Source organism: Chrysemys picta, chromosome 8 (assembly GCF_011386835.1).
Source record: "Chrysemys picta bellii isolate R12L10 chromosome 8, ASM1138683v2, whole genome shotgun sequence".
In the NCBI taxonomy this organism is placed as follows: Eukaryota; Metazoa; Chordata; order Testudines; family Emydidae; genus Chrysemys; species Chrysemys picta.
Window position 1 is genome coordinate 87,911,019 of NC_088798.1, and position 24,982 is coordinate 87,936,000.

Genomic DNA, 24,982 nt, shown 5'->3' on the forward strand with positions numbered 1-24,982 from the left:
TCATCATTGTAGTATATGAGCATGTGATGACCTAGACACAAAACTTCTCTATCTTTGCTCACTGAGCTGGAGGATATTTGGCCCAACCACAGATCACATCCATCTTCATCAACCTAATGAGGGAATATACATATGCAATGAAACCAAGGGAAATGCTCTCATGGGAGTCAACATTGTAAAAACATCTGTTAAGTGTTTTCCGCACATCTGTTTATGGTTCAGCCTCTGTTTCAGTATTCACAAAAACATTGCTAAAATTCCTAATAAGGGAAGCCTTGGGTCAGAGGAAGGAGTAAAGACCAGTTGCCATGGTTTGTACCACTTTATGTAAAAATTCACAGTCGTTAGTTTCACGATTCACACTTAATTGAAAGAGATGAAAACAACTTCCAAACATGGGTTAAAACATATTTGAAGATGTCCTCAGAGATCCCCCAGTTATTACCATGTTATTGAGCTGAAGGATGCAAAGCAAAGTGGGACTCTCATATAACTGCATCCTTTTGATTTTTCCATTTCTGATTTCAGTGACAAAGCAAAAGTCACTAGAAATGCAATGTCACCTCCAAACACTGCCAAAAGCACCAAGTGGGTTTTACTGAAATCCAGCATATTTGCTCTCAGGCTGGGTTATGTGCTTCCAGCGGTCAGTGCTCTTTTGTGCTATGTCTGCAAAGCTGTTTATGAAGGATCTGGAGTGATTTATGGGTTTTGCTTTGGAAACCAGACCCTTTGGTTGCCCGTAAGCTTAAAGGACAATTACTAATGTGCTGGCGCACGAATACTGAGCCCTGACCATTGCTGATGTTTTTAAGCTTTCAAAAAAATAACATGGTAAAAGATAGGGGAGTTTGGCCAAGTTGGTTCACTTCCATTTTTAACTCGTCGCCAACTCATAATGCTACCCCAAAGGATATCAGTGGCTATGATGGGAGATCCCACCTCAGCCTGCGCGCACATGCACGAATGGGAGAGTGGGAAAGGAGGCTCTCCTGGAATGCCAATTGGATATTAATAAACAAAAGTGATGTATACATGTGAAGTTACTTTAATCTTTGACATTGTTTGTGGTTTCTAAAGTGCTAGCGTTCAGTGAAGTACACCAACAGGTAAGGTTTTTACAGACAAAACCAGAAGCAGCTGGTGGTACCCTGAAGAGGTACAAATAAAACCACACTTCCTCTTGACGATACACTCTCTCTCTCTCTCTCTACTTATATATACTTTCTATAGCTATGTGTGTTTGGCTACTCCACAGCCTTTCCATCAGAGCTGAATATTTGGCTGAGTGCACATCACTGTCTTTATAGGGCCCTTCCCTGCATTGTGCACACATTTCTGCAGCATCTCTGGAAATCAACGTGGAGCACTGATCTCCCTGCAGTGGTGGGACTATGCCAATATTCTGACATTAGGCTGCCTGTTACTGCCATCCTGAATGAACTCCCTCCCGGCACCATGTCAAGCATGTCTAGATTGGGTGCAGGTTCGTGTCTTTGCCTAAGTTAAACACCAACCAACTTAATGTGTGCAGATGAGCCCAGAGTCCAGGCCTTCCTGCATCCAGGGAACAGCGTTTAGAATTCGCTCATTTCAACAGCCATTCTGCAGTCAGCTGTGCTGTTCAGTGTGTCACAGATGGTCTTGCAGCCCCCATTGGGCGAGGCTTGGCTGCCAGCAGCGATATGTCCATTGTGCTCTGTTGGGAGCTTGAAGGTGAAGAGGTGGCATGAGTCCTTTCGCCTGCTGCCTTCCTGTAGGGGGCCCAGGAAGGAGCTGGAGCTCTTCCACTCCTGGAACGTGTACATTTCCATGGGAGGGTGAGTGACTTTGCTCAGGTAACTGGGGCTCGGGTTGGCTGAGGATAATGTCCTCTGACTGCCGCTTAGGAAGCTCCTGCTGTCTTCCAATGAGTCCTTGCGGGAGCGTTCGAAGGAGCCTTGGTTCCAGTTCCTGTAGTTGTAGGCCCACCACCCCAGCCGCCTCCGCTGGTGGCACTGGCACTTCAGGATCCGTATAAAAGCCCTCTTGAACTCTTTGCTCGAGCAGGGGTAGATGATTGGGTTCAAGCAGCTGTTGAAGTAGCCAAGCCAAAAAATTATCTTGAAGATGGTTTCAGGTGGCTTCAAAGCAGAAAACATAGACCCTATCAGGGAAAAACAAGCAGAGAAAGCATCAGAGATAACTGGTCCTGACTGCCTTTAATAAAGAGAATAAGGTGAACCCATGATGTTCATGGACGATCCTGTGAGGATGCCTTTGTTAAAAAGTTATGTCACCCTTGCCACTTCAGTTAAAGTCAACTTGACATTCTTGATATTTCTAAGGTACAAAACCCACCCCCCAAAAAACCTCTTTTGGATAAAGAAGCCTGATTTTCTTTTTTCGTCATGCAGCTACAAAAAGGTGCACAAATTCAATTTAAATCCCCTCCCCCCCAACCGCTGTATATTTATTTATTTATCTATTTATTTATATTGCAATAGCACCTAAAGAATCAGGGCCCCAGTGTTGTTGGCACTGTAAAAAACACAAAGAGATAGTTCCTACTGCAGAGAGCCATTTGTAGGTCACCTTCAATAGAGACAGATCTATTCACAAGGTCCTTTTGTGCTTCTAGTCCTGGTGCGTATCTGTGCTCAGACATAACTTTCCACAAACTTGCTATGGCAGCCCTAAGTTTGGGCACTTGTTCTTGCCTGTCCTGTCTAGGTTATCTAAGTCACCAATAGGAAATAATATTAAAAAGATACAAAATCTATTTACGCCTGAAATCAGTTAAAGGCCACACAGGTCTGCATAGACCAGGGCTTCTCAACATTTTTGTAGCACAAGTAGAGGGATCATCTCATGAATATATCCCCTCCCATTCACTATCACATGATTTCCTTGAATCAACTATTGCAGTTGTTACATAGTAGGGTTACCATACATCCGGTTTTTCCCGGACATGTCCGGCTTTTTGGTAATCAAACCCCCGTCCGGGGGTAATTTCCAACAAGCTGAACATGTCCGGGAAAAATACTCCCTGGCTTACCTTAGAGCGGGCACCGGGTGCTGCTGTGCTCCCTGACTCCTGGGCTCTGTAAGAGCCGAGCTGCCCGAGCGCTACCGGCTTCGGGCAGCCCCCATGCCTCTGGACCCTGCGCCCCCGGCCGGGCACTTCCCCTCCCAGGCTCCAGCTGTGCTGGGGAAGCGCCGGCCGGGGGCTCAGAGTCTGGGGGCTGCCCGGCAAACCGTGAAGCCGGTAGCGCTCGGGTAGCCCTTTTCGCATGGTTGGGAGGGAGGAGGGGGAATGTGGGGTGCTCAGGGGAGGGGGCGGAGTTAGGGTGGGGAAGGGGCGGAGTTGGGTCGGGGCCAGGGGTGGGAAAGGGGCGGGGCCAGGGCCCCGTGGAGTGTCCTCTTTTTTTATTTTTTAAATATGGTAACCTTATTACATAGAAAACTAATATTAGCAAAGCATTTAATGTATTTAACGTATTAATTCAATAAAATGAATTTTAGCAAAATGGAACATTCTGAACGAATGCCTGAAGGCTCTGAGTTAAAATTATGGGCCCCGTTCACACATTTATATTTCTAGCTGGAGCAAGCTGAGTACGTGGATTCAGTATGGGAGCTTAATTTCAGGAATTGATACTAGATTCTTCTAGGCCTTTTAAAAATGGAGAGATGCATCTGAACCCACATGTCAAGGCTCTGAGAACAGAATCCTTTTACACTGGAGCAGTTTCAAATGATCTGAGCCATGAAAGCACCCAAGTCAGCAATAGCTATCAGACTGCTTTACTGTGGCAGGAGGGATGTGATTGTAGGCATATTTCCCCATCTATCCCAGCAATGCAAAGGCTGTGGTCTCTAGACCTCAAAGCTATGCAAAACCCTGGTTAATGGACACAGCTATGTGCTATTTAGTAGTGGAACAGCTATGTCATTCAGATAAGCATAGCTGCTGCTTTTCCAGTCAGCTTGGTAGGCTTGATAGTTACTACAAGGGGCTGAGCAAGCTTAACTCCCATGAAGCTAGGGAGAGAGAGAAGCACATGCAACACATCTCATGCCTCAGCCTGCCTTCATCCATGCACCAACCAGCATGGCTGAGCTGGTGCAGAGGGGGAAGTAATGTGCTATTAATAGTGACAAACTGCAGATTACTTCCTGGGAGTCAGCATCTCTTGCTTTGGGCAGAGGCAGGAAGTAATCTTCAGTTTGTCAGTATTAATAGCACATTACTTCCCCTAGCTCTGAGGGTTTAAGTGGAATTTAAAAGGCGCATAGTTCTTTGTTCATGCCTTCTGCAGTGGACTGCATTTCAGTGCACAAACCAGTCTCTAACCATTGTGCTGCTCCTAATATTCTGCAGGTCTCTCCCTCCCATCTGCTGGAGCTCCCAGGAAGTGATGAATGCAGGAAGTGATGAATGTAGCACAGAGTCTAACACTGGAGAAACAGTGAAAAGTACCCAAAAGATTTCCAACGGACAAACCAAAATAATGCAAACACATTGACTGTCTGCTTAGCATTAAGTACTTTTTAATGAAAGATTCAACACACATTCATGTGATTCTAGGGAATAAACCATAAAAAGGGTGTGAAACCCTTGTACTGTCTTAGTGAAACTTGATCCAAACTTATGATTTGAGCCAATATGGGCAAGATACGCCAAGTCCTCCCATACACTCAGTCGCAAACTCTTTCAGGATTCGTTTTCTAAACAATAATTACAAATATTTTCCTTTGGATTTGAAGAAAAAAGTTTTGTGATTGTACTACACAAATATGAAAACTGATTATATGGAAGTACTAGTCTGGGGCTTATCCTTTAAAGTGTCTCTATTTTGTTTTCCAGAACCATCATAAAGTCTAGATGAACTCAAGATATTAAGGACCAGTAGGACCAATGAAAGCGCTGAAGAGCACATATTATTGTTGTGCTGGTCCTACATAAACATTGGCTCTTTCCCCCCAAGAAACTGGAATATGTATTTTTAATATTGGAAACATTTAGAATCTAGAAGAAATTCCTCCACCAGATTTTAAAGTTTTGGGGCAGGACAGAATTTGGACATAATCCATTTGACAGTGTCTTTTTCTGTAAATAATAAATAATAGCTAAAGAAGAAGGAAAGATTGCTGGAAAGACTTTGCAAGAGGAGTTCCACAGAAGAGATGAGTGGCTATAAGTATGGGGAAAGATAAATGGGATGCGTCTGTATATGCTGTCTTGCATATAAACAGAATACGATACAACACACTGATACACAAAGATCAAAGTCTCAAACAAAGCAGTGGAAAAGGTTAAAACAAAACTGAAAAAGTGGGTAATATTTGAAAGAGCTAGTGGAAATGTGTATAGTATACAGTTAAGGAAATAAGGTAACAGGCATGTCTCTCTCACACACTTTCAGGATAATCACGTTTTCAGATATTGACTGATGACAATCTCCAGTCAGTCAGTTTGAGTTCTCGTATGTAAAAGGGCAACTTCACAAGGGTGAAGAGAATTACTTCCTAACATTCCAGGCTGAGTGAGGTAGCATGTGTTCAGTTCTTATTCTTGAAATGTCACTGCACCGTGGCAGATAATTGAAAAAAAAAAAATGACAAAGCAACTACAGTACTGCAGTCCATCCATAATCGAGTGCTTAGCAGCAAAGATCTGAAGACATATCAATTTGGAAAGTAGAGGTTTGGACTTAAAAAATGATCTACGTCTAGCAACATTTGAAGGAGAGTTTTGCATATTTCTCTACTGCTTTTTTTGAGTAGTATGGGAACAAGATTAAAGATAGATATTTAAAACATTGATGATTAAATTATTATGTTTCCAAATATATTTATTTTATTTCCCACAGCCGCTGCAAAAATGAACAAAAACAGTTGTGACTATAAGACTTAGACCCATGGAGATAGCACACAACACCTAGAATTCATTATTCACACTATAGTATCCAAGATTATGCTTTTCTGAACAAAGAGATACTAATTTGACAAGTGGATATCCTTCGAGCTATTAAATTATAGAACTGTATGGTAATAGCTCTTTTTTCAGCAGTTGTATAAAACCAGTGACTTCTTATCTGAACAACGCAAGCCTTACAAATATGTAAAAACAGCTCTGGAGGCTAGAGAATTTCATTTAGTATGTAATGCAGGATTACTGCATAGTTTTAGGAACATATTAGATATTAGGATAATTATTTTGAAGGTGAACTGGCAAACAGAGATGTTATCATACCAAAGGAGAATTAACAAATTCCTGAATAGAAACGTAACTATTTTGCTTTTACACAGCACTTTGCATCTATAGGTCAACTCAAAGTGCTTTTACAAAGCATCATCATCCACATTTTACCAATGGGGAAACTGAGTCACAGAGAGACAAACTGATTTGCTGAGCCAGGATTAGAACCCCACCTCTCGTAAGTTCCAAAACCATTGTCTTATCATTGTACCATACTGGGTAGCTGATAAGACTTTGTAATAATGACTCAGATAGGTCCTAATCCCACAAAGCAGAGTTGAGGACACCTGAAATTAATGAAAGTTGAGCACTTTGCTGAGTCATTCCTACAGTTGGCAGTGCAGAGGTCATGGACAAATACAGTAGTTATTGTGAGATCAGCAAATACCCACATGCTATCTGACAGAGAGGGAATATTGACGAAAACTCAGTGATCATCTGAATGATGATGCCTCTACCATAGAATCCCCCTCTAGCTCTAGTCAGTTTGGATTATGAGCCCAAGACCTGGTTTGGGATCGGAAACTACATCCTTTGGCCCAGAAACTGTGAGCTTGCTATCAGCTAAACCAGGTTAAACCTGCCCCATTTTAATGCTTTATTTTCTTTATTTAGGGTCATAGTGTCCCTGACCTTTGTGCAGGCACACAGGGTAATGAGAGCGCCAATAAATTCCTACGTGTCCCACGCAAGGGCCAGTAACAGCCTTAGTCTCTGAGCTCAAAGGAGCACGGACTGCTACTTTTGTGTGTCCCCAGAGGTAAATCTAATCCCAAAGAGGGCAAAGATGGAGGAGGAACCCTGCCAAGCAGAGCAGGCTGCACCGTCCTAAAGTTAGGTGCACTCTGTACATTTCTGCTGCACTCCTGGCAGCTGAGGGAAGGATAATCCTTCCCTAAAGTATCAGTGGAGTAGGGAGCTCCATAGCAGCCCCAAAGCATGACTGTAACAATAGATGCAATCTAACCCGCAGACACTCACTAATGGGATTGAGGCATTTGGTTAATTTACTGCTGAACTTGTAAAGACTGAACACAGTTTCTTCACTTACTGTTGCCTAAGATCAAATGTAGTATCACTTTCTGTTTAGTCCTCTATGGGGAGCCTAGGGACTGTGTCCAGCTCCTATGGGGACACACACAATGATCTAGGGTGTGTCCATCTCCTATGTTCCCAAGACAGAACCACTGATAATATTTAAATGTTTTCTTTTTTTTTTTTTTTTTGCAACGCAGCAAATTTTACAGTTGCAGTAATGGAGGCCCATTGACAATCTGGCCCTCAGTAAATATATCCATTATTTAAGTGAGGATTGGTGTTAGAAAGACTGAATTCACTACACAAAGAAGCTTCTCAGGACAATCCATTGCCTTAGGCAAATCTTTAGTCTGCTGTCCCCTCCTGCCTCTGTAGAAAATTGGTGGCAGGCACACAGTGCCTCCCCCACAGCTGTCATCTCCACCTCCAAACCTCGGGTAGTCACCTTGGAGGCTGACAGGGCAGACAATGGCCTGGGGAGGCAGAAGCTGCTGGGCCCCAGTGACAGATCCCATGGGATGAGAGCAGTCTGACAGTCAGGCACTGGCCAGAGCAGCTCCCAGCCAATGTTGCAGAAGTGGGGAGGCCAAGGCCAAAGTGCCCCCTCCCTCTCCATGGCTGGATGCTCCGGCGATGAGCCACCTGCCCTCTCTTCTGGTGCTGCAGCAGGCCCCGGTGGGCAAAAGGTGTAATTGCAGCACCTCCCCAGGAGAATCAGTTCTGTGGGGGGTAAAAAAATCTGCGGGGGACATGAATTCTGCGCTTATGTTTATTTTGTTAAAAAGTAGGGGCTTATGGCCCTACCGCTTTTAAAAGTGGGGGGGGCATTGCCTTGACCCCTCCAGTTCCAGCACTGGTGCTCCCAGCCCATGGGTAATGGGTATCGCAGACCCCTACCCTGTACAAAGCAACCTGGGCTGGGGACAACAATCCCTCTCACACAGACGCAGCAGGCTCCTTCTCACTGGACACAGTGGGAGTCTCTGTACCTCAGCCCCCACACCACTGGCCTGGCCCCGCACCGCCAGTCCCCTGCCCGGCCCACACACACTGCACCTCCTGGCTGCACCCCCAGCCCACTCCAGCCCACACCATTTGCCCAGCCCCCCACAGACTCACATCTTCCTGGCTGTGTGCCCTGTTGTCGGGCTCGTAGCCCACATCACGGCAGTGCCTCCAGAGCCCGGACATGGTGGTAGGGAAGTGATGATACCTGGGCCCAGAGACTGCCTGGGGGCAGCAGGAGACAGGTGTAGTTGGCTGCCAGCATGGACCTGGATGGGTCACTGCACTTGTGGCCAAAGCCCCGCAGAGCTCAAGCAGCCCTGAGCTATGATGTTACCTGTTCCGGGGGTGGGAAGCGATTCCCTGGGAGCCCGGCTGTGGCTTCCTGCTCCTTGGAGCTCAGCCAGCCCAACAAGCCTTATCTTCCGCAGCTGCTGCCTAGTCATCTCCCTATAGCTGGGGCAGCCTCTAGGGTTACCACCTGACTGGTAGTTGACTGGCCTGGCTGGTTTTTTAAATGGATTTGCCAGTTGCCAGAAAAATAATTTAATCTGACGAGGTTTTTTTTTTATGTGGGTTTAAAGATTGGCATTATTATCACAATACACTGGAATATCTAATATTAAAAGTTTCTTTGTCCAACGAAAGATGCTGCCGTGTTCCCATTTCCACAGTTTAAGTGATAACAAATCAAAACAGTTGAAAATACAGCAGCTGTCTGCCCACGAACACGCAAGCTCACTGCACGTGTGCGTGAGAGGGGGTTTGAGTCTTGGGAGAGCGAGGAGACTGGGATGTTATCAATCTTATCTCCATGTGTTACCGCTCCAGATACTATAAGTGGCTGTTGAAGGGGGGGTTGTGGAATGCCTTGCGGTTGGGGGTTGCGGTTGTGGCCAGGGCTGGCTCTAGCGTTTTTGCCGCCCCAAGCAGCAAAAAAAAAAAAAAAAGAAAAAGAAAAAAAAAAGAAAAAAAGCCGCGAATGAACCTCTACCGCCGCTTCATTCTACAGCAGCAATTCGGCGGCAGGTCCTTCGCTCCAAGGGGGAGTGACGGCCCCGCTGCCCAATTGCTGCTGAACGGCAGGATGTGCTGCCCCCCTCTTCATTGGCCGCCCCAGGCACCTGCTTGCTACGCTGGTGCCTGGAGCCGGCCCTGGTTATGGCGGGCTTGCCTCATGTGCGGGGGTAGATGCTGGATTTTTTTCATTTCAAAGGTAGTTACTCTTGCGGCCTTTGAGTAGGCAAATAGCGCCCTGTGCACTTTATGTTCCCTTCAGGACTTTAGAAAGTGTCTCAGGTTTCATATCCTCTCCCCCTTCTGCATGTGGGACCTCCAAAGACATCAATAGGAATTTCCCACAAAGATAGAAGACCCTTTGTTATTAGGAATTTTAGTTTGATCGGGGCCTCTGTATGAACCACCTCATTCTAATCGTGCAGTCCTGGGCACAATTTGGCCACTGTTGCACAGAGCTCCTTTGACACTTATCCGACAGTAAAGGTAGGGAAAATATATTTTGATTAGCTTGTATATTTTTAACATCACCCTTTCCCCCTTCCTTGGTACTAACAATGCCTTTTATTTCATCATGCATCCATGCCTTACCTTGTAATTAACCTGCCAGGAGGAAACAACTGTGGGCTATTTTGGTACCTTGATAAAATAATAAAACTAATCCTACCAGGCACAGTCTCCAAACAACAAACTAATATTTCCTACTCTAATCTCTAGCTATTTTCCCATCACAGTCTGATAAACAGATTAAATATTTCCCAGTCCTGATTTAGATTGCCTTTCAGAATAGCTGAAAAAATGTCGCCTATAATTATCTCGTCAGTGATTTATTCCTGATGGGGAAGCCAGAATAACTCCCCCACTCTAAACTAACTGTTTCCTGGCACTTCATGTTCAATAACTTCCCAGCCAGGGAATGTAGTTTTTCTTCTCTTTTTATTTTTATTTTATTTATTTATATTTATTTTATTTATGATGGTTTATATTGTGATTCACTAAATATAGCATTGCATATGATTTACCTCTGTCTGCAGCCTTGACACCTTCCCCTTCTAGCCATTTTGCAAATCCCCTTATCCAGTAATAATGCAGAACAGGAAATATACCAGGAACTCAATCAGTCTAATAGTTTTTGATGGCATTTTGAAAAAAAAAAAATCCCTAATAATTACCAACTGTACGCACCAGACATGACAGAGCTATTCAGGTTGTAAGGAGACTGAACAAAAGTGAATAACATAATTAGGAATTAAAAGATATTTTGTCTAGTGAAAGTTAATTTCAATTAGAATGTCATTAGCATTTCAAGCAGTTTTTAATGAACTGTTTATTACAGTCAAACTATGTAAGTCACCCTCAGTGAAATTGGCGAAGGCTGTGGGAAACAATCTACGGGATTAGCCTGTCATTACACATTTTGAAGCATATCAGACCAGCAGCGCATTGGGTAATTGAAATGAACCAATCACTAGCTCTAGGGTGACTGTTCCTCATCAAGGGCCTGATCCTGGAAAACACTGAGAGGTACTGAGCACTTCATAGGATCAAGCTCTAAATAACTTTGTTATGTTCTACTATTTTTATAGAACCCAGGCTCAGCCCCTAAAAGTGGGTCCAATCCTGCAGTTTGTACACATCACGGCTTCTGTTAACATCTGGGATTTTGCCTGAGTAAGGACTGCAGGACTGGACCCAGGGCTGTGCAATACAAAACATACGCCTTTCTCTTTTTTGCGCTTCTTTTCTTACCTGATTATATTCTTCTTTTTTTCCCAGATGGAAAAACAAAGCATAGAAAATAATTCAGCACACACAGAAGAACACCCAGCCTTTCCCCACGAACTGCTAAGGAATAGGTAGCGATGGGCTGGAGCTGAAACCATGGGGGCAACTACCCTCCAACACTGGGAAAGCTTGGATGCAGGTCAGAACTTTGTGGTCAGTCCCATCTCTGCAGTGACCCTCCACATCTGAGCATTCTGAAACAATGGGGCTCAATGTTAGGGGCCTAATCTATTGCACATTGATTCCATGGGAGCCTTTGAATGAGATTTGGACTTCAGTGGGCTTTGGATCAGGCCCTAAATCAGCAGGGCGAACAGTAGGAAGATCCTCTGGATTTGCCAAATCCTGACACACATAACCGAACTTCACATTGAGGACAGTTCAGATATAGTCTGCTAGAGAGGAACCACAAACACTGTAATCTCTCATGTTCTCTCTTGCTTTTTTGGTTTCCTTTAATCTAAAGTAAAAGCTATTAACATTAAAATACTCTGTGTCTGGAAAAACAACACAGACCACCTTTAAAATTATTGGCTGTTCAGGCTTTGCTGTTCAGGCTTATCCGCAATCTGGTCTGTTACAGGAAAAGCCAGATATATAACAATAATCATCACTGCCATACTCTGTATCTTGCATTAAAAGCTAGATCGGAGTATTTCCAGAGTATGGATAATCACAGCTAGAAAAACAAAATTTTTTGTGGATCCGCTGACACCTTAACTAGCAGATTTCTAGGAAGGGCATTTCTTCTCCAAGATCTAGCTCCATTCTCAGCAGCCTAATATGGTATAAATATTTGCTCAATAGTTTCCTGTTACCTCAGTCCACCAGTAACTATATTCCTGTAATGTGTGACAGCAAGATGGCAAAGTTAAGACTCTTCATTTAAGTACAAAGGATAAATTTATTCTACTGGATACAGTACATCTGAGAGGGTCCTGTTCTCATTTTTGTAGGAAAGAACTGAGCGTAAATAGTTAGACTAGCCAAACTAAACCAAAAAACCCTACCTCAAACAGAGTTTTTACCCTGAAAAGGAGGGCACACGCCAGAGACTCCATGAAGCTCAATAGGGTCTTTGCTATTGCTATTGATTTTTTATTGGTTAAGGTGCTCAAATGCTGCAGTGATTGGCAGCAGTTTAAACCCCTAAGATATAGGACGTGTCTGCGAAGGAAATGCTGTTGAAGTTGGCTTATGCCAGGCCGTTAATTATGCCACTTCCATTCACACAAAAGGAAATAAATTGTGAACACCATATAAATCAAACTGTTCATCATTTATGACATCAGAGACCTCAATTGTGTGGCTACATTTCCTTTCATCTCCTCCTGTGTGCAGGGAATATATTTTATTTCTGCTGTGATGGGCTTGAGAGCCAGGCAGCCTCTGGGTACATATCAATTGATTTACACCTTGTTTTAATGTAAGTGGGTTGATAATCTTCATGCGTGGGTGTTCTCGGAATATAGATTTGCCAGGAGTGCTTATATATTTCTCATTTGTGCCTAGCCCGTGGGAAACTGTAAACCATTTTTATTCCAAATTACTGGCATTCTCCTCTTTTCCTTTCCTCCTTCTCTTTACCTCCCCCGGCGTTTCTTTTTCTATCTTCCTATTTTCTGCTTTCTGTCACTTTTCTTCTCTTATTCCTTTCTTCTCTTCATTTTTATCATTTATTCCTTCCCCCCTCTTCTTCCCTCCTACCTAGTTTTTCTCTCCATCTTCCTAGTTTTCTATTTTCTAATCACCATTTTCTCTTCACAGTTTATGATTTTCCATTAGCCTAGCACCCATCTTTAATTACATGTTGAAGTGGTCTTAAACACATAGGTTAATTACTCATTATTACAGTAGAAACACCTGCTCTGGTCAGACAGATGAAGTACTGGAGAGTAATCATTTTGCTATTTTGGCAGATGTATGATCACACAGTAACAAAGTTTTGGTGGATGTAGGTTCTCAGATGTCACCTTTTCTAGCTATAAGTGATAAAGGGACCATATTAAAAAAATCTTATACATTTGGTTTTATGTACACTGGGGCCCACTTAGAGAAAAATCTATCTGTTATCATTTATAGGAACAAATGGGAATCATTTGTTCATACAAAAGTAGGATGATGATCTGGAATTGCCGTTCTGGTAATAGCGCACTTCTTACAGAGAAATGTAATGTGAAAGAATAACCTGATAGTGAGAAAGTTTCACTGGATAGATTTTTTAAAAGATTAAATCAAAGCACACAATAGCATTTAGCAACTACCTGAGTTGGAGCGTAGTCCAGTATGAATGAAAAATCAAGAGTTCTAAAGTTCCAAACACTGAGTCAGGAGGGTTTTATAGACAACACTGTCACCTTCTTGTGTGAATGCCACAGGCTAGGACTAGCTGGGGGCGCTAGTTACTACTGATTCTGAGTGTGGGTGGTAGAATCTGATCCTAAGTTTTTAAACTTCCTAGTGGTGTTGTAGGGGTAGATGTAGGAAATATAATTACTAGGTGCAGAGAGGCTGAGTGTATTGCTGAGCAGAAGAGGGAAATTCCACTTCACGAAGGATTTTAAGATTTTGAAATTTGGCTTCCTTCCAAATTGGAAAGACACCTGAACCTTCTGAAATTTTCCATGAAAGAAAATAAATAAATAAATAAATAATTTCAGATCAATTAAAATGTATGGTATGGTACAACATTTAAAAAAAATTGAAACAAAAAGTAGCTTCAAAAAACAAAACAAAAAAAAAAAATAGAAATGTTTGTTCCAACAATGCCAAAACGGGATGTTTTGACATTGTCTGAACTTTTTTTCCTGGTTTGCTCTTTAGTGAAATTGCAGTTCATGAAGCATTTCAATTTTGAGGGCAATGCATTCTCTGACAGAAAATGGTTCTAAGTGTTTCACATGTGTTCTAGAAGAGAGACTTGTCCAGTGTCACACAATGTGTCATTCTCAAAGCCCAGACTAGAACCCCAGTCACCTCTTTTCCAATCTTCTGCTCTGCTCACTATCTCATGCTGCCTCCCTTAATAAGGATGAACTAAAAGCCAAGTTTTTATTACTGTAGTTAGTTATGGCATTATACTAGCAGTGAGAAAAACTGGCTTTTATGGGGTTGAAAGTCATTGCTTCCTATCTGTAAAAGGCAATGTTAAGCTAAATAGCAATAAAAGGTTAAACTAACATTGTGTTTGCCTAAGGGTAAAGGGCAGACACTACATGCGTGTGGTAATTAGGTTCTTATTGGATAAGTGAGAAGCATGGAAGCTAGCTATTACCAGAACTGTTGCAAGTGCTGAATATATGAAAAGCAGGAAGACACGCTGAACTTTGCTAGTTTGCTGTAGTCCTTGTTACAATGTACTTAGCCAAATCAGCATGCCAAGTTTTTAATGTTAATTGGATTCCTGAAGCTCCTGATTTTTTTGCCTCCAACATTCAATATTGGTTTACATTCCTCTAAACTTATATAAAACAGAAAAAATCCCTAGTTTACAAACATTTGGTAATTGAAGTCACAGACAGAGGCTCTGTTATCTGTCTCAGTGGTTTATGAATGATGCATACTCATGCTTCCATCCTGTTATAATTTGGAAATGCAACCTGTGCAAACCTATAAATATTGTCAGCATCATTAAATAGCCAATAACATTTACACACATAGAGCCTGATCTGTATTCTTTGCGCACACAAACTCCGCAGGGAATTCTGTGGGAGTACAGGGCGTGCAGGGAATGCAGAATCAGACTCTGAAAGAGCACTTCTCTGTACTAATACCTTGGTAAACAGGACAAAAAGCTCTGGCAAGGGTAGTCCCTGCCTTCTGGCAGCCTGGAGTAGCTTTGTTTTTTGTCCTCTTAGCCTAATTAAAATCCACACATTCAGATGCCTTCTCTTATCATCCACATCATCTATCTGTGATTAATGGTGCGTCAAATTCCAAGTGAACAACTCACCCTTGCGAACACAGTATGATTTCATTCTGCACTATACAAGGCTCCAGCTCTAGGGACTTGTCTACACACTGGCTAAAACTTCACTGGAGGATGCAATAGTGGAAGCTATAGCGTAGACAGGGTTCAGGCCTTTTTACCACTGTGTTGTCTAACACTGCCCAGAGCAGAGCCCTGTCTTCACTTTTCAGTGTGGCTGACATGGTCCTTGTATGTCCCATATGCTGCAGGCATTGACAGAATGGAGTAGATAAGATTCTACTCCCAAGCATCTACATCTTTAATGGTCAGTCCCCTGCCACTCACCCACTTAATCCTGGAATGTAATAGAGGCACTGGGAATGACCAATGATAACCCTCCTAACATGACAGAGAGTCATTGGCTGGCACATTCCATGATGCCATCTAGGGAATGGGGCCATCTCTGAGGCCCCACCCTGCAATTCAGCCCACATATGTAGATCTTCAGATGAAAGATGCTGTCAAACTAGAAAGCATTATTGTTATAATAAAGGGCTTGATATCTGAATTTAAGATTGGCACAATCTATACGAGGGCTGAAGGACCGATTGATCAAGGTGATCAAGGTGATGGTACAATAGCCCATTTGAAAATAGGTACTAAGAATGATTTCGTAACAGGAAGGACAATGGAAGCTTTCTCTTCTGGGGAGAAAGAAAGAAAGAAAGAAAGAAAGAAAGAAAGAAAGAAAGAAAGAAAGAAAGAAAGAAAGAGGAAGCCAATATCTTAAATAAAATACCACTTGGAATTCTTTGTGCCCCATCTGTAATATTGTAACTATCAGCAGAAATACAGGACATTTCGTGGATAGCACAAATTCTTTCAAGTTCATTCTCCCTTTTATTTACATGCTGTCAAAACAGTCCTTAAAAATGCATAGAGGGAAATTCAAGCAATAACTTTAATGCAAATAGAAATCTGTCAGCCAGATCCTCAGCTGGGGTAAATCAGTGTGCCTGCACTGAAGCCAATGGAGCCATGATGATTTCTACCAGCCGGGAATCTGGGCCTTTACGTTTAAGTTGTCTTCCTCTCCTGTTATCAAGACTTTCATTTATGGTATTTTTATATTCTAATATAATGGTCTTAGGGCCTAACCTTTCTCCCATTGAAGCCATTGGGAATTAAATGGGGACAGGAGTCTGATCTTATTATTTTTGGCCAGAATAAAACAGTTTTGCAGCTGGCTAACTGGATAGGATATGGCCAGGGCTTGCTCTTGTTTTGCAAAGGATTAGTTGATTAGGGAAAAGCTAATCTAAGTCTGCAGACATTTCATTTATTACACTTATGCATTTTCAAGTACTGGGCTTACTTTATAAACAGTTTTTAAAAACTTCTTATTCTTGATGTATGGCCTAAACATTCTTTCTTGGATATCTCTTTGGTACAGGATAACCCTCTAGCTGGGAGACCTAATAGGAGAGCTATAGAGAGGCTATCTTGGCTTCCATTCTAAATTCTGATATTCACACCTTGATGATCATGGCTTTTTAATTAAGCAGGTTAGTGCACAGGTTTTTAGGCCTCAATCCCAAAGCCATTGAAATAGCAAAATATCCCCATAGCATTCATTGGGTTTGGAATCAGGCTGTTTGTTCAGATGGTGCTAAACCCTATACTCTTGCCCCTGACCTTCATTTAATAGATCTGTCCATTTTTGCATTAAAAAGTACCTATCCCATACAGCTACTATGGCACTGATCCTGTAGGCACTTGGACATGTGTATAAATTTACTCACATGAATAATCTCACTGAAGGCAATAGGATGTGAGTAAAGTTACACACGTTCACAACATCTGCAGGATCAGGACATATGCCCATTGCTCTGCTGGGTGTTGATAGCAATGTTCCTCACTAGAAAAATCAATTCCTTCGTCTGTTTAAGTTTAATAGCTGCCCAATGGCTAAATCCCCATATTTCTCCTTTGAATCTTCTGGCTCAATAAAGTATGAGCCTTCCCAACAACAGAGAAATATATTGCCCTAGAAAATAAGAAGATATCCATATTACCTCCCTTCTTGAGATTCGTTATCATTTTTACTGAGGCCAGTTGGTATCACCAGAAATCAGAGCCTCTCTTGTCCTGCAATGTCTGTTTAGAATTTGTAGTGTTTAGTGCTGATGTTTATCTTTAGGTGACTAGTTACTGTCAATACTTTTCTTTATATTCAAACTGTTTTTGTATTTTACTTGCATATTTACTTCAGTGTGATGATGTGTTTTAACATTTGCCTGTTTGCCACCTAAAGCCCCAAATATAAGTTAGTAAATAAAAGAAGCATCCAATCCCTGGATGTTCATACAATTTCAGGTGTTTTGACAAACAGCTTTGCTTTGAAAATAAAACATTACAAGCAAAGTAACTAATTGCTTTGGGTATTTTGGATGAAATTCACCACTGTGCAGAAGGGTCTGAATAGGGCTTAACTGGAACTTGAGTGGCGCGTAGGCCTTGTGCTGCAATGAATCAATTTGAGAAGGGTAAGTACTCCATACATGGCAACGTGTGCTGGGCCTCTGCAGTAACTGTCCATCATGATCTTTGACCTCATGTGCATTAGTCAGAGAATAGACTGAGCTGTTTTGTCCTACAATTTGAGCTATTGAACTTTGTTCCAAAGATCTGGGCTGAAACTGAGCATAGGATTAAATTGCTTTTCTAAAGGGCTTTAATTTGCTATTAAAGGGATTAAATTGCTATTCTACTACTTTTCTAAAGGGCTGAAACGCTATCGGACACTGAACTGGCAACTTGAGGACACCAATCTTAAACAGCTAGACTAAAGAGGGTTATAGGAAGATATAGGTCTAAAGCGTTTAGGAGTCTACATACAAAGCCAGGACTAGACCTAAAACCTTTGATAAAATATGAATTCCATGGAAAGATGAGACCTGATCCTCAATTCCTGGTGCACCAGGAATGCAGAATCAGGCCCCAAATTACACAAACTTACATTGTAACTTTGTACTTATTGGTTGCTTGTAGGGCCCCTAATATTATAACTTATTTTATTGTCCAATTTAAAAAGCCTACTAAAAAAAGGCTTTTTTGAAAGTAACATTATTGCTGTTTTCTTTTACATATCTGGTCTCTCATGCTGCGGCCACTGATGTCAGTGGGAATTTTGCATCTCATTTCAGTGGTTGCAGAATCCAAATTTATTTAGGCCTGCAATGGGTAGACTCCTTGTACCTGTCTGGAGCCCCAGTGAAGTCAAGTTGCAGGACTTGTGTCTTACATGATAATAATTTTTAGTGCTGGTGGTGGCTTTTTTCCTTGCAACATATGTTATGTCGTGTATAAGCTTTACGGCTGGGCTTTTCAAAGGAGCCTGCAGGTGCTGGATGCCAAACGCGTATTGGTCAAATTGTGAGTTGGATGCCTAATTCATTTACACTTCTTTGGAAAGCTGTGCCTAATAATTCACCTCATAGAAATAGCATTGACTTGCAACTTGTAGCCCTGCTGTACCATATAGAGCCTTTTCACCCTGGATGCATTTCTTTTTATACATGTAATGGCTCAAAATTGGTTCCACCTTATGTAAAAGAGGGTCTGGATCACCAATGGTTTCAGACTTCTTTTCCCACTACTCTAGCTAAAAGTTGTCTATTTTTATTTGACATTTTTCAACAGTGAGTGTTTAATATGTTCCTGATGCCTTTGAATATTTTTGGGTGAAAAAAAGAAATATTTATTTTGAAATAACCAAGATATTTACATTTTGAAATTATGTTGATGAGTTTGTGGAGCTACCAATTGCCTTGACAGCATATATGCCTTCATTTTATTTATCATACTGCATCACACATAATTCTGAATAGCAGGATAGCTGGCTATATAAACTGAGTGTTTATAAACATGCACAAGAGGGATATAATGTAGGCCTTATTTACATGAAAGAACAGCTGGTACCTCATGGGGAAAAAAAACTTTGCACAGTATTCTGTTTGGAAACAATTCTGGTGCGTGCATCATCCTATGCTTAGTGCTGGAAGCAGCATGGTCCAGTGGTTAGAGCTAGGTGTGGGCGTCAAGCAATCAGGGTTCTATAGTGACTGGTTGTATGATATGTAACAAATCACAACCTCTGTGCCTTAATTTCTCTGTTTGTAGAATCAGCACAGTACTTTTTCACCTTTGTAAAGTGCTTTGAAGTCTTTGGTTGAAAAGCACTCTGTAAATGTGAAATATTATTTCTCTTCCTTTATTCTTTATTACAAGGAGCACATTTATTAAAACAAAATCTTTGTTTCTCAAGAATTCATGTGATCCTGCTGCGTATTCCCACCCCCGGTGCGCCGATGTTATAATCCTCTGTTTGGGACAGCACAACAGGTAGCTGTGGAAATTATTGCAATGTCACAACCAAAGGATTAGAACTTTAGCTGGGGAACAAGCAGCAGGAGTGGAGGAACCTTTGAGAAAAAAAGAGCTTATTTACATACAAGCAGAATCATTTGTCAAGGCAACATTTTTCAGTGTCCCGGGATTCAGGCATAACTGTACAGTTGTAAAGTGTTTCAAGATGTGGGTCAGATTCTGATCAGTCTTACATGACTGCAAATCCAGAATTGCTCTATTTTACATCCATGTATATTGTGGGGTCATGTCATCACTGAATGAATCAGGAGGGGAAAGCCGGATGATTGCAAAGGAGTGTGCATGTAGCTATTACTAGAAATAACGGGTTGGACTTCGGAAAGGGAAAATGTAGGCTGAACTATAAAGAGAAACTTGCAGGGAAGTAGAAGAAGCTGCTTTAAAAACTAGTTTGGACCCAACAGCAGAAAACGTATCATAGATAACAATTCTGTATTGATCTTATGTTCTTATGGGATGTGGCTGACATAACAGGCCCTTTTCACCTTTAACTTCTATGCATTTTCAAAGCACTGCAGAGGTGAATCTAAATGACCATCCATCAATGTTGAACAACTATGTATTGTCAAACAAATAGGATTGTGACATCTCTGAATGAATTAAGGAAGAAGATCAGGTGAATTAGGATCTGATACACCTTCTGTTTCTGGTGATTAGCAACAATTGAAAAAGTAATAAGAGGAAAAGTACACAGCAGTTAAATAGGCTTGACTAACATTTTTCTGGGGATCAGAGCAAATTGAACAAGGATTTGGGCTCCTGGAGTGGGCTGGCAGAGAGATGAGGTTGCAGACACAGACGACTGGATTGCTATTCTAATGTACTGATGAGTATGTATACCCTCTAACAGGAATGGATACTGACAACAAAAAACATCTCATAACTGATCTAAGTAGCAGCACTTTCAGTATCCCAATCCTGTGAGGTGCCAAGTTCTCTCAACTCCTCATTTTGTTCAATGGGAGTTGTGGAAGCTTAGCACCTTGCAGGGTCAGGCCTTAGAGCCCAGGTGCCAGAGCACCTGTTTTCAGCCAGATAGCTTCTCCTCAGCCCCTGCTTTCATCTCTGAATCTCTGTGTCTCCAAACACAGTGTTGAGACTTTTTGATCAGTCACTCCACTTGCAACATCTTGGGCTCATGGTTGAGACAACAGGTGAACTAATGTTTTAAATTCCTCACTCAAGTGTCTTAAGCAATAATTCATTAGCCATCCCATGGGTGAGCAGGGAGCCTGCAGCGGCTTTTAACCTTTCTCAAGGCAAAATGAAGACGTGTCAAAATATGGCCTCTTTTGACTCCATATCTATACTACTCTTGTTACTATGATTTTGGGATAGGTCCTCAGCTAGTGAAAATCAGCAAGTGAAGCTACTGACCTAAAAGGCTACACTTATGCCAGTTGAGGATAGGCTGACCAGATAGCAAGTGTGAAAAATCGGGACGGGGTGGGGGGTAATAGGAGCCTATATAAGAAAAAGCCCCTAATATCGGAACTGTTCCTATAAAATCGGGATATCTGGTCACCCTAGTTGAGGATCTGGCCCTTTACATTTAAGTATGCCAGGATATAGCAGTGATTTTTTGTAAGGTTCCTACAGCAATCTAAGCACAAAGGGACTGAGCTAATTTACTTTATCAGAGGGTCCTGAACCACTGGATTCTACTGCCTGAGTTTGGAGATTCTTTATATCTAGACTGTAATGTTGTACTTCATAAACATGCTTTGCACAACACATCTACCCTGTATGGATGACATAAGTATTTTCCCAATGATCTGTAGCATTATCCAGTATGGTGGAACTTTCTCTGACAGAGGATAGTGTTTGACATCAGGGGGGCTGAGGTCAGGAGACCTTAACTCAGAATTTCCCTGCCCTTGTGGGTTTGTCACACCGGTAACCTTATGTCTATGTAGGTGTTTATATGATTAATTTTAGACACATTGAGACAGATCTTCCCAATTTTCACCAGCTGAGAATCTAGCACAGAGAATAGCACACCCATAGTTTGATCCAGTAAAAATGATAAACTTAAAACTTTTAACCAGGACCCCTCGATCTTTGACGCAGTTTAGAGACAATTTGTTCAGCAGGAGTCAGGGGACCATAGGTGAAATGTATAAACAAATTCTTTAGCTTGCCACAATGACTGGATTAGAAATATTTTGTTTTACAGTGACTAAGTAAATATGAGACCCAGAACACCGAGAAGGCTATTTTCCACCTTCTTTCATAGTTAGCCAGTAGGATCATTTGCTCTGTGTAACAGCTGATTTTGGACAGAGATTTTAGAGAAGAAGTTTTAAGAATTCTGTGCTAACAGGTTGTGAGATGTTGTGCTGTGATGCTGATTCAAGGTGGTGAATAATATTACGGACAAAAAGGGAGAATGTCGAAAGGATTTCAGGAAGGGAGCCCTGTGTAAGGTTATGTAGGATGCTTTGGTAACATTTTCAGTTAAATGTACATCGTTTTAGAGCATTTAAAAATGAAAGAATTGATTGCTAAAAGTTCCAGCTGCAGCCTCTTTAAGGGCCTGATCCAAAAGCCCTTTGAAATCAATGGGAGACTTTCCCTTGGCTTTGGATCAGACCCCAAAAGAAGGGACGCAGTCAAGTCACAGTGTATGGATCCAGATCTAGATTCTGAATGCCCCATAGTTCAGAGGTGTTTGGATCCAGAGCTTTGGATCAGGCCATTTCTACTAAAAATGTTACAGCCTAGTCTGTATTATTAACAGCTGACAGTATAACATGTTAAAAAGCTTTGTATGACATCTGAATAGGCTGCCTACATCTGTTCAATTCATGACTTTTGCTATTCAGCATGCTACAAAAATGTCCATAAAACATTTTAAAATAAAACACTTATAAATGGAACCTTAATATAAAGTGTTAAGAAAAAATATGTGAAGGTTTTATCCATGTGCCATCTGTCTACCTGACAACTGAGCTGATTTCTTGCAGGCTGCAAGACACTGCAAAGTTTTTGCATGACTTTCAGCAAGAACAGTGTCAGAGGGAAATTATGATGTAGTTCTATCTATCTATCTATCTATCTATCTATCTGCAGTTCTAATGCATCTGTCTTTATGGCATCTAGACACCATTCAGCTGATTTTTATCTAACATTTCTGTAATAAACAATTGACCCTCATCCCTTGATCCCCAACTTACCTAGAGGCAGAGCTATGAAGAAAGGTAGCCAGCACAAAATAAACATGCCAACTACAATTCCCAAGGTCTTGGCTGCCTTCTTTTCTCGAGAGAATTTAAAAAGTTTGAAAGCTATGGAGTTTCTGGGGTGGTGCCCCTTGCTCTTGCTGCTGTTGAAAGTGTCCTCGTGAATGTTCCGGGAGTGAATCCTTAAGGTCAGCTCCTTGGAATCACACATTTCTTTCATGACCCCAGCTTCCAGGTTTTTAGTTGTCCTTTTGGCCACTATGTAGACTCTACAGTACATCACCAGTATGACAATCAAAGGAATGTAAAATGACCCCAAAGAAGAAAACAAGGCATAGAAAGGTTCTTCAGTGATGCGGCACTCTTTATCATCCTTGGGTGCTGGTTCCTTCCATCCCAGAAGAGGTCCAATGGAGATTACCGTGGAGAGGACCCAGACACTTAGGAGGGCAAGAATTGCTTTCCTCCTAGTTACCAAAGTCGGATACTGAAGTGAATAACTCACCCCTATATATCTATCTATAGAAATTGCACACAGGCTTAAGATAGAAGCAGTACAGCACATCACATCAACCGCTGCCCAGATATCACAAAATATCCTCCCTAAAGCCCAATAGCCAAGAATTTCTAGTGTAGCAGAAAACGGAAGGACAGTAAAACTCAGCAACAAATCTGCTATTGCGAGGTTAACTATGAAGTAGTTCGTAGGGATTCTTAAATGTCTATTGCAAGCTACAGAGAGAATTACCAAGATGTTACCTACTATAGCAAAAAGTATGAAGGCACCTAGGACAAGCCCCACAATTATAGCCCTAGTGATATCCAAGGCAGGTAAATTCAGATTGCTTGCTGACTGATTAGAGTTGTTTTCAGTGAGACTCCCATTACTTAGTACAGAGTAGTCCAAATATCCAGGTAATGATGAATTATAGTTATCATCAAGGTCGGTATTCATCTTAAAAATCATGCTCCATAGCAAGTTGTAATTGGATCCCCTGGACAATGCACAAAAGTGCTTCAGGTCTGTTGAAAGTTATCTCTCCACCGAAGAACTTGCTGCAAGGCAAAGCCCAGTTTCAGCGTGAGAACTCATCGCCGTTGTAGGTTACGAGCCACCAGCATGCAGAGTTTGCACAGCATGAAATCCTCTGAAGCTTGTCAAAAAGTAATAGGATGCTCAACTTGGTTAATTTTCCATGTCAATTCATTTAAACAGAAATTAGCAGATGGAACTCTTGGACTGAGTCTTAGAGTAGCTGTTTGGATCATGAGGTCTCTGAAACAAAAGGCTGGTTTACTATCCTCTCTTGTGCATTTGTGGCTTTGTTGGAAGGATGCCCCTGCCTAGCTGTTATGACATGCGTCTCCAAGAAGCGTTTGTAAGCATTTAGGCAGCTCTGCATGGAGTGCCTGCCTTTGCTTACACTGGCTGCTCTAATGACATCACTGGAGCCCTGACACATAACAGCACTAGAGGGCAATGCAGTTTAAGTTAAAACTTCCACATCCAAGCTTCAAAACTAAACAAATGGAATATATCAATCTTAATTAAAGCATTTGCCACATAGAAATCTGGATTGGAAACCTTAAAAAAATAGTTTCATTATCTGAGAAAAATATACTCAGTGGGATATGGAGAAAAAGCAACTGCAATACAAAATGATATAGCACCCTAGGACTTTCACTCACTAAATAAATATCTTGTAGTTTATTTTGTAATCAAAATGAATCATGTGCTATTTGACAGATCTAATGATCCCCTACCTTGTAACAATGAACACATTGAGTTGGGAAATGCAGCATTTATGGTTTTTATGGTCAAATATAGATAGACTTAGTATTCAAAAGTGACACAGAATTGCGCATGAGCTAGTTTCATTTCAAAGGCTGTTTTCTCCTGTAAATTAGGAAAAAAGTGCCAGATGTTGAAACTCAAAATCTGTGGCAAGATCTTTGATGATGATTCTGTATTGTATTATTCTGGATCCCTCTCTCTTTAGACCCCAGTTTTGCAAGCTGCTGAGTGCCCTCAACTCCATTTGAAGTTAATGGGGATTGAAGGTCCTCAGTACTTCTTAGCAAGCATTCAATATGCTTAAATACCTTGCTGCATCTGTGCCTTAGGGCATGTCTTCACTACCTGCCGGATCGGCGGGTAGCAATCGATCTATTGGGGATCGACTTATCGCGTCTAGGGAAGACGTGATAAAATCGATCCCCGATGGCTCTGCCGTCGACTCCGGAAATCCACCATGGCAAGAGGCGGAAGCGGAGTCGATGGCAGCGCAGCCGCGGTCAACTTGCCGCCATCCTCACAGCCAGGTAAGTCGACCTAAAATATGCAACTTCAGC

The 24,982-nt window shown here is 41.8% G+C and overlaps 1 protein-coding gene across 1 annotated transcript; it reads right to left on the reverse strand.

Moving 5' to 3' along the window:
- Positions 1-309: 309 nt before the first annotated feature.
- On the reverse strand, positions 310-24,075 carry ADRA1B (adrenoceptor alpha 1B). The gene is made up of 2 exons (XM_005298002.5): positions 22,625-24,075; positions 310-2,146 (listed from the first exon to the last, which is right to left on the reverse strand). Exons 1-2 carry the CDS (start codon positions 23,595-23,597, stop codon positions 1,578-1,580), a joined length of 1,542 nt encoding a protein of 513 aa, XP_005298059.1. The 5' UTR covers positions 23,598-24,075; the 3' UTR covers positions 310-1,577.
- Positions 24,076-24,982: the final 907 nt, after the last annotated feature.